Source organism: Helicoverpa zea, chromosome 17 (assembly GCF_022581195.2).
Source record: "Helicoverpa zea isolate HzStark_Cry1AcR chromosome 17, ilHelZeax1.1, whole genome shotgun sequence".
NCBI lineage: Eukaryota > Metazoa > Arthropoda > Insecta > Lepidoptera > Noctuidae > Helicoverpa > Helicoverpa zea.
Window position 1 is genome coordinate 6822105 of NC_061468.1, and position 14084 is coordinate 6836188.

Consider the following 14084-nt stretch of genomic DNA (forward strand, 5'->3'; position numbering starts at 1 on the left):
GGCTTCTTCGCAAGAAGAAACGTCGCGGTTGGGTTAAGTTTTGCACTTCTCTATCCCCTTCCACTCCTATTTCAGCAGTTTGGAAGAGCATTAATCGTTTCAGGCGAGGCTGCTCCCCATCTATCTCTTCCCCTATCTCGAGACAAACTGCTGAATCCTTTTTCGACAAAATTGCTCCAGCCTATGTTCCTTCTTCCTCAGAACTTCTGCTCCCGTCTGTAAATATTTTGGACGATCCTATGAATGAACCATTTTCGTTGGAGGAACTTGATGCGGTGTTACGTCATGTTAGGGATTCCGCCCCAGGCATAGACGGCATACCGTACTCATTTGCAGTTCATTTTGGTTTTGAAGCAAAAAAGTATTTTTTAGGAATATTAAATTATTGTTATCAATTTGGTTGGGTTCCCGAACAGTGGAAAGCTCAGATAGTAATTCCCCTTTTGAAGCCCGGCAAGACTGCTGATGATCCGAATGGCCTTAGACCAATTGCTTTGTCCTCAGTGTTGGCCAAGATATTGGAACATTTAATTAAAAATAGACTTGAGTGGTTGGTGGAGTCTAGGGATTTACTGCCGAGCCATCAGTTTGGCTTTAGAAAGGGGCTTAGCACCATGGACAGTGTGGCAATTTTGGTTACTGATATCCGTACAGCCTTTTCCAAAAATGAATCTGCTGTAGCCACTTTCCTTGACATCTCTTCCGCATACGACAGCGTCCTTCTTCCAGTTCTCAGGCAAAAATTGCAACAGCTGAGGATTCCGGGTAAGATGGTACAATGTATATGCGCACTCCTCATGTCTCGCTCTTTGATGCTCAGAGTGCAGGGGGAGGTATTTGAGGTGAGACAGACGTGGAAGGGCCTTCCCCAAGGCTCAGTTCTGAGCCCACTACTATACAACCTGTATACAGCAGACATTGGCTCCTGCCTTAATTGTGACTGCCACCTTCTACAATACGCGGACGACCTAGTGTTGTATGTAGTAAATTCATCTATTGCGGACGCTGCCTCATCTCTCTGTCTCTCCCTGGACTCTCTGCACACATGGCTTTTGAACCATGGTCTCACGTTATCCGCCCCAAAAAGCTCGGTAGTGATTTTTTCCCGAAAACTACTGATCCCTCAGGTCTCAGTTAACATTCAAGGACAAGATATTCCCATAAATAATAAAACAAAATTTTTAGGCGTTTTCTTAGATTCAAAATTATCCGGGATTCACCACTTTAACTATTTGATCCAAAGATGCGAAAGAGCAATCTCCATCTTAAAAGCTCTCGCTGGTGTCTGGTGGGGGGCCCATCCCTTCACTATGAAACTGGTCTACAATGCCTTAGTCCGCAGTATCCTGGACTATGGGTCACACTTGGTGATTCCAAGCAACAAAGGTGCCTTGGCCGGTTTAGATAGGATTCAATCTCAATGCCTTCGAATCATCTCAGGTTGCATGAAGTCGTCGCCTATTAACGCCTTGCAGGTCGAATGCGCGGAACCTCCTCTAGCCCTGAGACGTCAGTACCTTGCTTCCCGTTTCCTATCCAGGGTTATTCCCAAGTCGTCCCACCCCCTCATCCCAAAACTCAGAGAGCTTGACACTCTTTGTCACAGCTCCAAATATTGGGAACACAAAGAAATCCCCCTATTCCTAAAAGCATACCGGTTTTTTCAAAATTTAGAATCCCCCATTGCTCCATATCCCAGACTTCCTCTATTTAATTACCCCTATGAAGTACTTTGCTTCACCCCTAAAATATTCTATAACATTGGCATATCCAAAAACTCCCCATCGGCAAATTCGGCCTTTAATGCGGTTTTGGGTGAACGATGGATTGGGTTTCAAAAGTTCTTCACGGATGCTTCCAAATCAAATGGTGGCTGTACTGGAGCCGCGGTTTACTATCAGAACTCTAAAATAATTTTGAAATTCAAATGTCCGAAGGAGTCTTCTGTATTTACAGGCGAGTGTGTGGCACTATTGGAAGCTTGTCGTTTTATAGAGTCCCATGAGATTAGCTATGGAGTTATCTTTACTGACTCCCTTAGCTGTCTCCAAGCCCTATCCCAGAATCCCTTTAGAACTAAACTCCATTTTCCTATTGTCCTGGATATTAAAAAGTCCCTTTTCTCCTGCACTAGGCAAGAGAAAGAAGTTCACTTAGTCTGGATTCCTAGCCATTGCGGTATAGCGGGCAATGAATGTGCCGATGCATTGGCCAAAGATGCGTGTTCATCTGAGTCTGCTGACCTTGTACACTTCTCCCTTCAAGGGCATGACCTGCTAAACCTCCCTAAATTGAGTCTTGAGACCTCGTGGCAGGAACGCTGGAACATCTCCAGCAAAAAGAAGGGTAGCTCTTATTTCGCCATTCAACCGGTTGTAAAACCAAAACCGTGGTTTTCAAAATTTAAAAAATACCCTAAAAGGGTAATTTCAGTCCTGTGCAGAATACGGTTAGGTCACTGTTGTACACCGGTCTTTCTGCGCAAAATTCGGGTGCAGGATTCATCCCTCTGCGAGTGTGGACTGGATGAGGGTACCCTGGACCATATATTTTTTGACTGTCCTAACAACTCATCCTTTGATTTATATGGTCGTCTCCAAAAACTTAAAATTCCTCTCCCTACTAATTTCCGTTCCCTCTTATCCCACTCCTGTCCAGAACTGCTCCAGATGCTGTTGATGTTTATACATCAAAACAATATTAAATTATAAACTGTGGCCTATATTTAGGCCTCAGTTTGTATGGTTGTGGTATATGTATGTTATGTGTTACTAACATTTTCTTGTTATTTTTATATATGTAAATGTATTTCTGTTTGTTTCAGTGCCGTCCTACTAACACATTAAGTTACACAAGATCGGCCACAGCTCCGTCTTAAATCAATATATAATTATTATTTTTATTTTTTTTTCATTAAAAGCACTACTTGCTTGTCATCCCACTTGTCATTGGCAGAATCGTCGAATTGACATCGACACGGATTGCCATATCCAAAAATAGAATAGAATAGACCATGGACAACGGTAAAAAATACTGACTGTCTGACAAGTGACAATCAAGCAAGTGTCAAAAGCACACGATCACGCCGGATCGCACGCCTATGTCACATACATAACCTCACTTTCAAAAGTCAAAATAATGCAGAGTTGAAGAGATGAACAATGCTTATTTTATAAATCCCAAAAGTATTTAAAATATTATTTCGTCATGATATCTGCTACCCGTTTGTTTGTGGGAAACCTCCCAGAAAACACTCAAGAAAATGAACTTCACAAGGCTTTCTCTGTTTTTGGTGAAATAACAAACTTGGATCTAAAATGTAAACCTGGAGACACTAATGAAAGTAAGAAGTTTGCCTTCGTTTCAATCTCTGCCGGGAATTCAGACGTGGAGTCATGTAAGTATGCTGTGTGTTTTGTGTCTATTTCTATACTTGACTTTGAGAGATAAACAAACGAAATAACCTGAAACGCGACAAAAAATATTTGTGATACACACATTACGTCTTGTATACCTCTGTTCTATACTATTTAGAGAATAAACAAGTACTACAAACTGTTAATAAATTTTCTCAATGATTTTATATGACAAACTTTGATTCATATTTTCTTATATTTCAGGCATAAAACATTTTTCACAAGAAAACTTTAAAGGCAATAGATTGTATGTAACAAGAGCCAGAGAAAGTTTCTTGGAAAGACTGCAAAGGGAAAGACAACTTGCACAAGTAAAAGAATCAGGAAAGGTATGCATATTTCAGTAATGTTAAAAATCTGTAAAAAATCAAAAATTTTGCCTTATTGTAACTCCTCTGAAATGTATAATTTTTCAGGGTGTACAAGAAGAACATTTACCCAAGAAAAACCCAATATTAAAACTGAGCGACAAATTGAATCCAAGGAAAAGAAAAATAGAAGTGAACCACATTAATGAAGGTAACAGAATAAGAAGACATAGTAAAGATGACCCTCTTGCTAATGAGACTTCATTAAATGATCATAAACATAAAATAAAACGTAATTTAAAAGATTCAAAACATAATGATGCTGGAGATGCCACAGATGGTAAAAACTTGTCTATTGTAACTGAAGCTGATAAAAAAAAGCATGAGGCTGAAAAGAAAAGGCTAGAATCTATGAAAAAGAAGAGACAGGAGTTTAAAGAGAAACAAATGATCATTAAAACTGGTTTAACTGGTGTTGTAAGTATTGTTTGAAATAGTTTATTTGTATATTTATATTTCAAGAATTCTGAATGAGAAGAGTTCTGAATGTTATTAGAGTTGTTACTCTGTAACTCTAGCCAAAATGTGTGTTATAATACAAAGGCCAACTTTCATATAGTTGATACCCTTTGTGACAGTTATCCATATAAAAATTTACAGGACAAAGCAAAAAATAAAAAGGTGATATTTTCGGATTACGAAGATGAGATACCAAACGGAAGAACAGAAAATAATAGTAATAAAACAAAAAGAAAAGGGAACCAAAACACTTTGTTTGAAGATGATGGTGATGAATCTGACGATGGATTGAATTTTGAAGTCAAAAAGCAATTTGAAGGCAAGAAAGGACAGAAGGTATAAAACACGATTGTAATTTTAGTTGTAGTTCTTTAATTGTATATTTGTATAGTGTAGCATAAAATGTAAGTTTGACATATTAGGTTTTAGATTTGCAATCAAGATACAAATCTGATAAACGTTTCACCTTAGATGAAAGGTTCATTGATGATGATGAAGAAGAAGAAACTAATCCAAGGCAAGATTACAATACTGAAGAAGTAGAATTGGGCACTGCAGATGAAAAAGCTAAACAAATGAATATACTACAAGATGTTCTTGGAGTGACTATCAAACAAAAATACACAGACAATGACAATAAGAACAAAAAGTAAGTTGACAAGTTCTAGGCCAAACCAATGCTGAGTAGTCTCTGTACAAGCCTATCATCAGGGATAGAGGGCAATAATAATTTTCTTAATTATTTATTCATTTTGCAGACCAAAACTAGGAATGCTTAGGTTTGACCCCTTGCAGCCTGATCATGCCAAATTTTTGGCACCTGTTGAACCCAAACCAGAACCAACGAAGAAATCTAAAAAGAAAACAAAAGAAAAGCAAGAGGACATACAGGAACAACAAATAGAGCCAGAAGGTCCAAAAGTTGAAGTATCTAAAGAACAATTTTATAAAGTCAGTGATGCATTAAAAGAAGCCATAGCACAACCAAGCAGTTTCAGTTTACGAAGTTTATTTGGCAGCAAGGAAAATGATGATGATGGTATGTGTTTTTTTTTTTTCTTGAAATATATACAACCTTTATAGAATAAAATGTAATAAATATTAATGAAAACTTGCTACTTTATAATTTACAGGTGTCCAAGAACAAGAGACAGACTATATTCCCCTTGAAGCACCTAAAGCAAAAAAGGTGAAAAATCCATTAGATCCTAAGGAAAAGAATCCTTTTGTTTATGATTCTTCTGATTCCGAAACTGAGGAACCAGAGACTAAAGAAGTTAAACCAGAGCAGTTACCGGCACCTGCCATTGAAACTAAAGCTGTGTGGAAAGAAAATCTATTCTTTTCTACATTTGATATACGTCTAAAAGGTATTTTTCTTTATATGACCCACTTTTTTGGCATTTTTTTACTTTCCATTATTGAATTATTATATAATTATTATATTATATAAGTTTATTTTTTTATATGCCATTATTTTTTTCAGATGGTCTATCTTTCTTCAGTAAAGCTCCAGAGACTGAAATACAAAAAGAAAGAAGGGAACTGAAGTCATTAATGAAGAAACGAATTTATAATAATGATAGAAAGAATCAAATGTTCAAAAAGAAAATAGGAGGCAAGAAGAAATCAATGAAAAAACCATATAAAAATAAAAGTTAATTTTGTTGATGAAGTGTTTTAAGAAATATAATACTACTATTTTATGTACTGTTATTTTAATGACATCCATCCAAAAATCATAAGGTTATGGCACATTATAGGGGCACCGCAACAGCACGGCTCCACACCAGCATTTAAGTTGTCATTCAATTTAGAGCATTAAATCGTGTATATTATATTTCCTAATGTCAACATGAAAAAGCCAACGGCGAGCAGTCAGCATGCTTGCCGCTTCCACACAACTCGACTTGCCGCCCGCGTGCTGCAAGCGAGCGGTCCTCATGCGTACAGCGCGCCGACTCCGAGCCGGCAGCGAAACAACGACATTACGTCGTGTTCAATCATAACATCAATCATAATGGTCTTAAAATAATATTGAGTTTGCGTTGACAGCAAGCTTACACATCGCGGCCGGCGCGCGGACAGCGCGTGGTTGGCGCGCTGGCAGATAGCCGTAGTTTTAATTCGAGGCGACGCCGTGCTGCAGCAGTGCTGTTGCGGTGCTGCTATAATGTGCCACAAGCGTTACATTGATGTTTCACCAGTACCTATAGTCTGAAAAAGTCGGTTGGAATGAATGGGGTACCCTGGAAACACAGGTGTAACAATAATAAACCTGTTTTAACTATAATCATTTTTTATTCAAACTATACAACTTAATAAATTAACGCCTCTTCCATGTAGGCTTCTTCCTAGCACCAGGTTGACCAGGCTTCTTACGTTCACGTCTCCTGTAGTCTCTGGTCAGAAGACCTGCTACTTGCATCCTCTGCAACATCTCTGCATCAACAAAACTGCGCAGGCCCCAAGCAATGCCCCACCTTATGGCACCTGACTGCCCAGATGGACCTCCCCCTTCAATATTGCATTCAATATCAACACGGTCTTGCATTCCAGTGAATATTAACGGGAACAGGACTTGTTCCCTTGACTGAACATCCTCAAAGTACGTCAAGTCTTTGCCATTGATAGTTATCTTGCCAGTACCAGGAGCCCTGACTGTTACATCACCTCTAGCTTTCTTTCTCAAACATTCATATGTTGTGATGAATGCACGGCCATCACTATCATAACTGGGCTTGGGGATTTCTAAAGCAAATTTTTGAGAAGCGATGGGATTTCTGAATTTTTCGATAAAGTCTTTGAAACGATAGGCATGTGGTAATGAAGCTAGCCTCTCCATAACCAACTTGAAGTTATTGTACTCTAGATCTGTGATAGTTTCCACTAGTACTTGTTCCAGTTGATCTTTGCTCAACCAAACACTAGTGCTCAAGTTAAGACTCCCATTGGGGTCAGGTGTAGCCTTTTTCCTTAGAACTTTGTCTTGGAAACTGTATAATTGCTGAATATTATCTGCAGCATCATGCATAAGTTTAAAGTAACTGGGTTTCCCAGTATAAAACAAGAAATGATGAGGTCTTCCTGCTTCATCAAACTCCGCCGCTTTTCGCGCTGGGAAGACTTCTTCCGGTGGTTTCATCAGTGGCCGCGCAGCTGGGTCGTAAATACCACTAGGAAACAGATACTCGATTGCACGGTCAACATCCTTCTGAGTAAATGTCTCAGGATCTTCGCCCATCATATTTGCGAGATGTCGCTTGCCTATGTTGTATTCAAACTCCTGTCTTTTCATAAACTGGTCATGTTCTTGGGACCTTTCTAAATAGGCTTTCATGGCTTTACTGATCTTCTTTTTCCTGCTTAAGGTTTCCCAATCTGTTAAGTCATTGAGTACATTGTTAGAAGTTGTAGCAGTAACTTTCGAACTGTAATTCAAAACATTGCACACAGTTGGATTCCATAACTTCACACAAAAAGACCTGGTGTGTGGAACGAGTTGTTTTATGAATACAAGAGACATGTTGAGGCTACTTCGATGTACACAATAATTATACTATTTATTCATATTTTAAAGTACGTGCGCGCTTTCTTATATTAATTTAATCCTTGTGTAGAATAACAGATTAACCTGAGGAAAATTATTTATATTATAACCTCAAAACACGAATACATGATATTCTATTTTTGGTTATGGCAATCGATCAGTGCTGCCAATATTTTTTTCTCGATTATCCGCCTCGCTCGATATTGTAAAACGTTTATTTCAAACCCCGAAATTCCCCCTCTTTTTTTACCCCGAAATAAGTTTTTGGAACAAAATCACAAATTTATACGAGTCGTTTCAGCAGAGAGCCGTCCGCTGCTGGGCAAACGCCTTTCCCAAGGTTTGCCACTTTATCAATCTTCAACAACTCGCAACTTTTGGTATTGACTCATTAATCTGATCGGACTTGGGCTTGACGATACCTACAGTCTACTGCTCAGATATGGACTACTTAGAGATGTATGCAACAACTTCAAGAAAGTTCGCCATGAAGTGAAACCTGCCATCACATGAGTAAGCCTTGTGCACTTTAGTTTCAGGGACCCATGTGCCCATAGCTGTATGCGCCTTTACTTCAATAATTATTTGGTATAGCAACATTGTCAAGCAGCATAAAAATTTAAATGTATCATGGACCGTTGTACTATAAGTTGTAAGTTGTATGCAACAAAATGTAACGCAATGTTTGTTTGTTTGTGATTGGAACAGTGTGTTTTGAATAGTGTTAATTTGGTGATTGTGACGATCTGATTAAACAGTTCTGTGTCTCATTTTCAAAATGAGTGATGATGAAAGCGATTTATGTAACGATTTTAATTTTCAGAATGCCACAGTGAGTATTATTTTGTAACAGTATTTTAAGTATCGTTTGGATCCGTTAAAACCAATTGTTTTAAGCAGTGACACCGAGAATCTAATTGTTTCCCTTGTACATTGCAGACGATAAGCGCTAAGGGTCCAAATACCAATATAACTAATTTGAGTTTTCGACCATATCGACACGCAATGTCATCGACAATGTTTGGGCGGCAGAGGTATGCAGAGTCTTCCTACGACCAAAGGAGTATGTATTATAGAAGAGAAACTTCGCCGATGTCGGTACACAGTGCTCGTGACGAGCGACCACGGAACTTTCAACGATATTATTCTGGCATGAGCTCTCACAGATCAGTGTATAATGGAAGGAGTGGATCACCAATGTCTATGAGGAGTATAGGTATGTTCATTTCATATGTTGTACAAGCTGTCCCTCGAAATATGGATCCATTAGACCCATTTCCTAAAATTGGCCATAATTTGATGCCATTACATTTGATCCCTACTTCGAGGGTCACCCTGTATTAATCGCCCTTTGGTATCAAATACTCATGAATTTGAAATCATTTCATATTCCAGATTCATCAGCAAGTGTTAGTGCTGCAGACATTGCTTTTGCTTTCAAAAATGTAGACTTCAATAAATATCAATTACGAATAATAAAGGATGCATATCAAAAGTTTATAAAACAAAAGGTTCGTAGAAGAATAGAAAGGAGAAGAAATATGAGACTTTTCCTCAAAGGCAAAAGACGGGGATCAGGTTATGACTCAGGAGAGCAAGGAAGTAGTTCCTCCATTAGCAGTGACGATAACAGATCCGTAGTAACATCCTATAAAGAAAACATGTCTAGCAATAGATTAGCCAGGATTGATTTTAAAGGTTTCAAAGATTGCAATATGGTTAAAGATTGCTCAGAACAATTCAGGCAAAATTCATTCAGAAACAAGTTTTCATTCGGTTCTAACATCAATCAACCATTCAATATCAGTACTGCTTCAAAGCAGATTATACCAAGTCAGAAAGATAGATTCAGTCAACGAAATGGTTTTTTGCTGCCATCTCAAAGATTTAACCAATCCATTGCTTCATCTGCCATAATAGAAAATACTGGAAAGCCTCCAAGAATTCAAAATAATAATATGAAGAATGTGAAAAATCATGATTCCCAAAATATGAATGATAATTGTCCAAGTGCTAGTGAAAATGAAGAAATATTCTCAGAAATCACAGTCAGAGAGAAAAGCACTTACGATGTTCAATCTCAAGGCAAGCGAAGCCTAGACAGTGATGATGATATTGCTCTTCCTAAAAACAAGAAAAGCAGGGTAGCATCCCCAGTAAAAAATGCAGCAAATACCAAAAAAGCTCCTTTAAAACCAAGTATTGCACCATGCCAAGAGAATGTTGAAATGTCAAATAGTTTTCAATTTGCCAAGCCCATGTTACCAGTAAGGAAATCTAGGCCAAAGGTTCAAGAAAAGCTGATTGCCAAATCACACTCAACTCCTTTGCAACCGCTTAATGATTTTGTTGAACCTATTCCACAAACCCAAAATAATTTACCAAGTCCTCAACCAGCCAAGGTACAAGAAAAACCCAGTGAAACTGTTGCCAAATTGGATCAAACAGAAACATCACAGATTAGCGATGTTTCTTCACGACCAAGCTTTATCAAAAGAAAGTTGTACACGCAAAAAATGGATGTTGCAGAGAAAGCAAACCTGAGCTACGATAGTGCAACAAACAGTCCACAATCTAGTGTTTATTCATTACAAAAGGAGAAGAATAAAGCAAGAAAGTTGGTAACAAACCAGTCATGTTTGAATAGAGAAGTCCAAGATGAGAACAATCTATTAGACTTGATCCATAAAATAGTGCCTCCTGACCAAATAAACATTACAAACCAAACCACTTTGAACCAGACTAGAATACCTGATGTAAATACAGTTAGTAAAAAGGATAAGGATGAAAAATGGGATGTAACATCTGTTATATCAATGTGTAATGATGATGATGTAAGTGATACATTCACTGATGAAGAAATATTTAAAGCTGATGACAGACCAGATGGTCAGAAAAACAAAAACACAAATATTAAAGCTGAGGAAAAAAGCACGGACAAACAAGTAAACAGTGATAGAGTACTTAAAGAGTGCAAAATAGTGTTGGAGAAGGTTCAGGAGAATAATGCATTGCAGAAGCATGTTGTTACAAAGAACTTCAACCATATGCATAACAGTGAGTTTAACTTTAAATCATAATGAAACATTAAAGTAAGATGTACTGACTATTATTACGTATCATTTATAATTTTCAGATGTCTCCAAACCAATCATGAAGAGTGCAGCCCAAAAATTTTGGGAATTGGACACAGATAGTGAAGCAGAATGTCAGACAACATTCCAGCCGAGCAACCAATTCAGTAATTTGAAAACTGGTACAATAAACTTTCATTTTTTTATCAATATAAATCTTTAAATAGTTCTTGATTCTATAATCTTGTTATATGTTCCAGCAATTGCCACATTCAACACTACAAAGCAAGATTGTATCAGTTCTAAAGGTCATAACAAAAATGAAATCTCCAAGAAATCGCAAAGTGTTCCAGAAGTTCAAGAACATTTAAACATGACATCTATGAACAACACAGTTATGAGCAATCCTATCGACAATATGCGTAAGTTTAATGTCAGTGTGAGATCACATCGCACATGTAAGAAGAAGAAATCCACCCATAACATAACATTGACGAATGAAATAAACTCAAATTTGGACTATCTAAAAAAGTTTTCAAGGGAGAAGAAAGACTCCAAAAAAGTGGAAGAAAAAATAGAAAATGTTGATCCAAAACATAAAACTCCAAAAAAATCTTCTACACACGCGCCTAAACCAAAGTTAAATAAACAAACCAGCAAAGAAAAGCCTGCTACTCAAAACAAAAAGAGTCCTCAAGAAAATAACAAAACAGCTAACAAAGATAAAAAGGTAACAACAGAACCAAATTCAACTAAAGATAGCAAATTAAAATCAAAATCAGAGACTGATAAAACTAGTAGTTCAGATAAAAATAAAAAATTAAAGCAAGTTGAGAGTGCACCTAATATAAAAGTGACTCCTAAAGTAAGTCCTAAGAAGAAACCTAAATCTAAAAACGAAAGACAAAAAAATAAAAATACTGAGTCACAATCCACTAAATCAAAGCCTAGCAATACCATAGAAACTAAAATTAACTCTACTGTTAGGAACACTCGGCCTATACGGTCGTGTCGGACACCCAGCCAGAGCAGATCCATAGAATTATCCAAATCTTCACTACTCAACAATACTTCTATTGACGGTAATAAAACTCTTCGTTCAAGAGTAATCAATTTATCATCGTCTATTGATAACTCAATTAAAATTAAACCCAAAAATAAAAGAAAAAACAATACTAAAAATAATTCAGAGATGGATAGACGGCAGAGTGATATATCGTTTTCTTTGGGATCGGAGAAACAGAAATCCGCGCCTAAAAAGAATTTAACACGAAATTGCGCCGAATTTTTTAAAGGTAAAACTTAAGTAAATATGTATGTTTCTAATATTTTAAGAATTATGTTAAATTATGTATTTAAAAATCGCCTCTTCTGACATCGCCGTGTCCCGAATCCGTTACCAGCGCCGGTTGCTGCATTGGCTGCTGATTTGAACTTTGATTCATCCTCTATCACTCTATCTATTAAAAAAAAACCGCATGAAAATCGGTTGCGTGGTTTTGAAGATTTAACGAACAGAGAGACGTAGGATATAGGGACATAGGAATAGAAAAAGTGACTTTGTTTTATACTATGTAGTGATAATCAGTATATTATTTTTTGCTCAGAAAAGTCGTGGTGGCCTAGTGGGTAAAGGACCAACCTCTCAAGTATGAGGGCGCGGGTTCGATCCTAGGTCAGGCAAGTACCAATGCAACTTTTCTAAGTTTGTATGTACTTTCTAAGTATATCTTAGACACCATTGACTGTGTTTCGGATGGCACGTTAAACTGTAGGTCCCGGCTGTCATTGAACATCCTTGGCAGTCGTTACGGGTAGTCAGAAGCCAGTAAGTCTGAAAACCAGTCTAACCAAGGGGTATCGGGTTGCCCGGGTAACTGGGTTGAGGAGGTCAGATAGGCAGTCGCTTCTTGTAAAGCACTGGTATTCAGCTGAATCCGGTTAGACTGGAAGCCGGTCCCAACATGATTGGGAAAAGGCTCGGAGGAGGAGTGATAATCAGTATATCGCTTTTATTTTCAAAATCAGCGTTAGGAGCCAATTTGGGACACGGCGCCGGCAATGAAGGAACTCCTCAGTAGGTTTAAAATAAATTTTCAAGAGTAAAATTAAGTACCTACAAAGAATAGTTAACGACTCGTTATTGAATTTTTTTTATAATGTAATTTATACATTTTAAATTAGTGTTTAGAGTTTTATAAGTAGATTTAGTTTTTGCCGAACTTTTTTTCTTATTGCTCCGAAAATTAGCTGTATGGATGTTCATGCGCAGTGGAGAGTTATATATTCTGAAAAAATTGCTGTACGCGCCGCCACACAGCTTAGCTCGCATCTCTAGACTATACAATTTGTAATATTGACATGAAATAAATGTAAAAAGATTTTAATGACCACATTTATATATAGGTAGTTCAAGTTTTGTAAATAAATAATCAATATTTTTTTGTGAAATAGGTAATGTTTAAAATGTATAATTATGTTTTTACTTGCATGAGTTCTAATAAATATTTTAAACAAATATTTTTTTATTTTCTAATAAAGGTTGTCTGTTTCCGTAGCGTACTAATACTCAGTACAGTATGCGTAGGAAAGAACTAACTACCTTCAACAAAGGACAATGGGTTCTGGTCCAAATGTCCACCACAAACGCGATCTATACCTATAATAGTCCACTATTCACTTACAGCTAGGGCTGCCATCTCAAATTTCACCAAATCCGGACCTTAAAAATACCCGGACATTTGGCGTAAATCACATATTTTCCCCGGACGAAGCCAAAAAAAAACAAAACAAGACAATTTTTTATCCATTTACTATTACCATATACTTAAATTAGTGCTTCCTAACATGAAAAGTGTCCGGGTTTTCCCCGGACACTTCTTGAAACCCCGCCCGGACGGACCCCGGACGGCCTCCAATCGAGGAAAATCCGGGGAAACCCGGACGGATGGCAGCCCTAATTACAGCCAGATTCTTCATCAAAAGTAAAAGCCAAAGTAATGTCATAAAGGAAAAGTAACGGTTAAATTTTTCAAGGCTAAAGTAACAGCAAAACTAATTGATAAACGTCAAAAAATGAATTTGATCGTTACTTTTACTTTATGACATTACTTTGGCTTTTACTTTTGATGAAGAAACTGGCTGTAGATGTGGAGTAACTATCGCTAAGGGAAAAAATATCATGCGAGAAAATAGATAAGTATGTTTACTTAAAAAT

The 14084-nt window shown here is 37.4% G+C and overlaps 3 protein-coding genes across 3 annotated transcripts; 2 read left to right on the forward strand and 1 right to left on the reverse strand.

Moving 5' to 3' along the window:
* The first annotated feature begins 3081 nt into the window (after positions 1-3081).
* On the forward strand, positions 3082-5949 carry LOC124638342 (nucleolar protein 8). The gene is made up of 8 exons (XM_047175286.1): positions 3082-3397; positions 3621-3745; positions 3833-4201; positions 4385-4579; positions 4666-4892; positions 5002-5282; positions 5377-5613; positions 5730-5949. Exons 1-8 carry the CDS (start codon positions 3208-3210, stop codon positions 5903-5905), a joined length of 1800 nt encoding a protein of 599 aa, XP_047031242.1. The 5' UTR covers positions 3082-3207; the 3' UTR covers positions 5906-5949.
* A 575-nt stretch (positions 5950-6524) lies between these two features.
* LOC124638106 (28S ribosomal protein S9, mitochondrial) lies at positions 6525-7929 on the reverse strand. The gene has a single exon (XM_047174958.1). It carries the CDS (start codon positions 7767-7769, stop codon positions 6570-6572), a length of 1200 nt encoding a protein of 399 aa, XP_047030914.1. The 5' UTR covers positions 7770-7929; the 3' UTR covers positions 6525-6569.
* Positions 7930-8432: 503 nt separating this feature from the next.
* Positions 8433-12528, forward strand: LOC124638105 (histone-lysine N-methyltransferase set1-like). The gene is made up of 5 exons (XM_047174956.1): positions 8433-8625; positions 8733-9009; positions 9189-10850; positions 10930-11049; positions 11128-12528. The coding sequence occupies exons 1-5, from the start codon at positions 8572-8574 to the stop codon at positions 12171-12173; spliced, it is 3159 nt and encodes a 1052-aa protein (XP_047030912.1). The 5' UTR covers positions 8433-8571; the 3' UTR covers positions 12174-12528.
* Positions 12529-14084: the final 1556 nt, after the last annotated feature.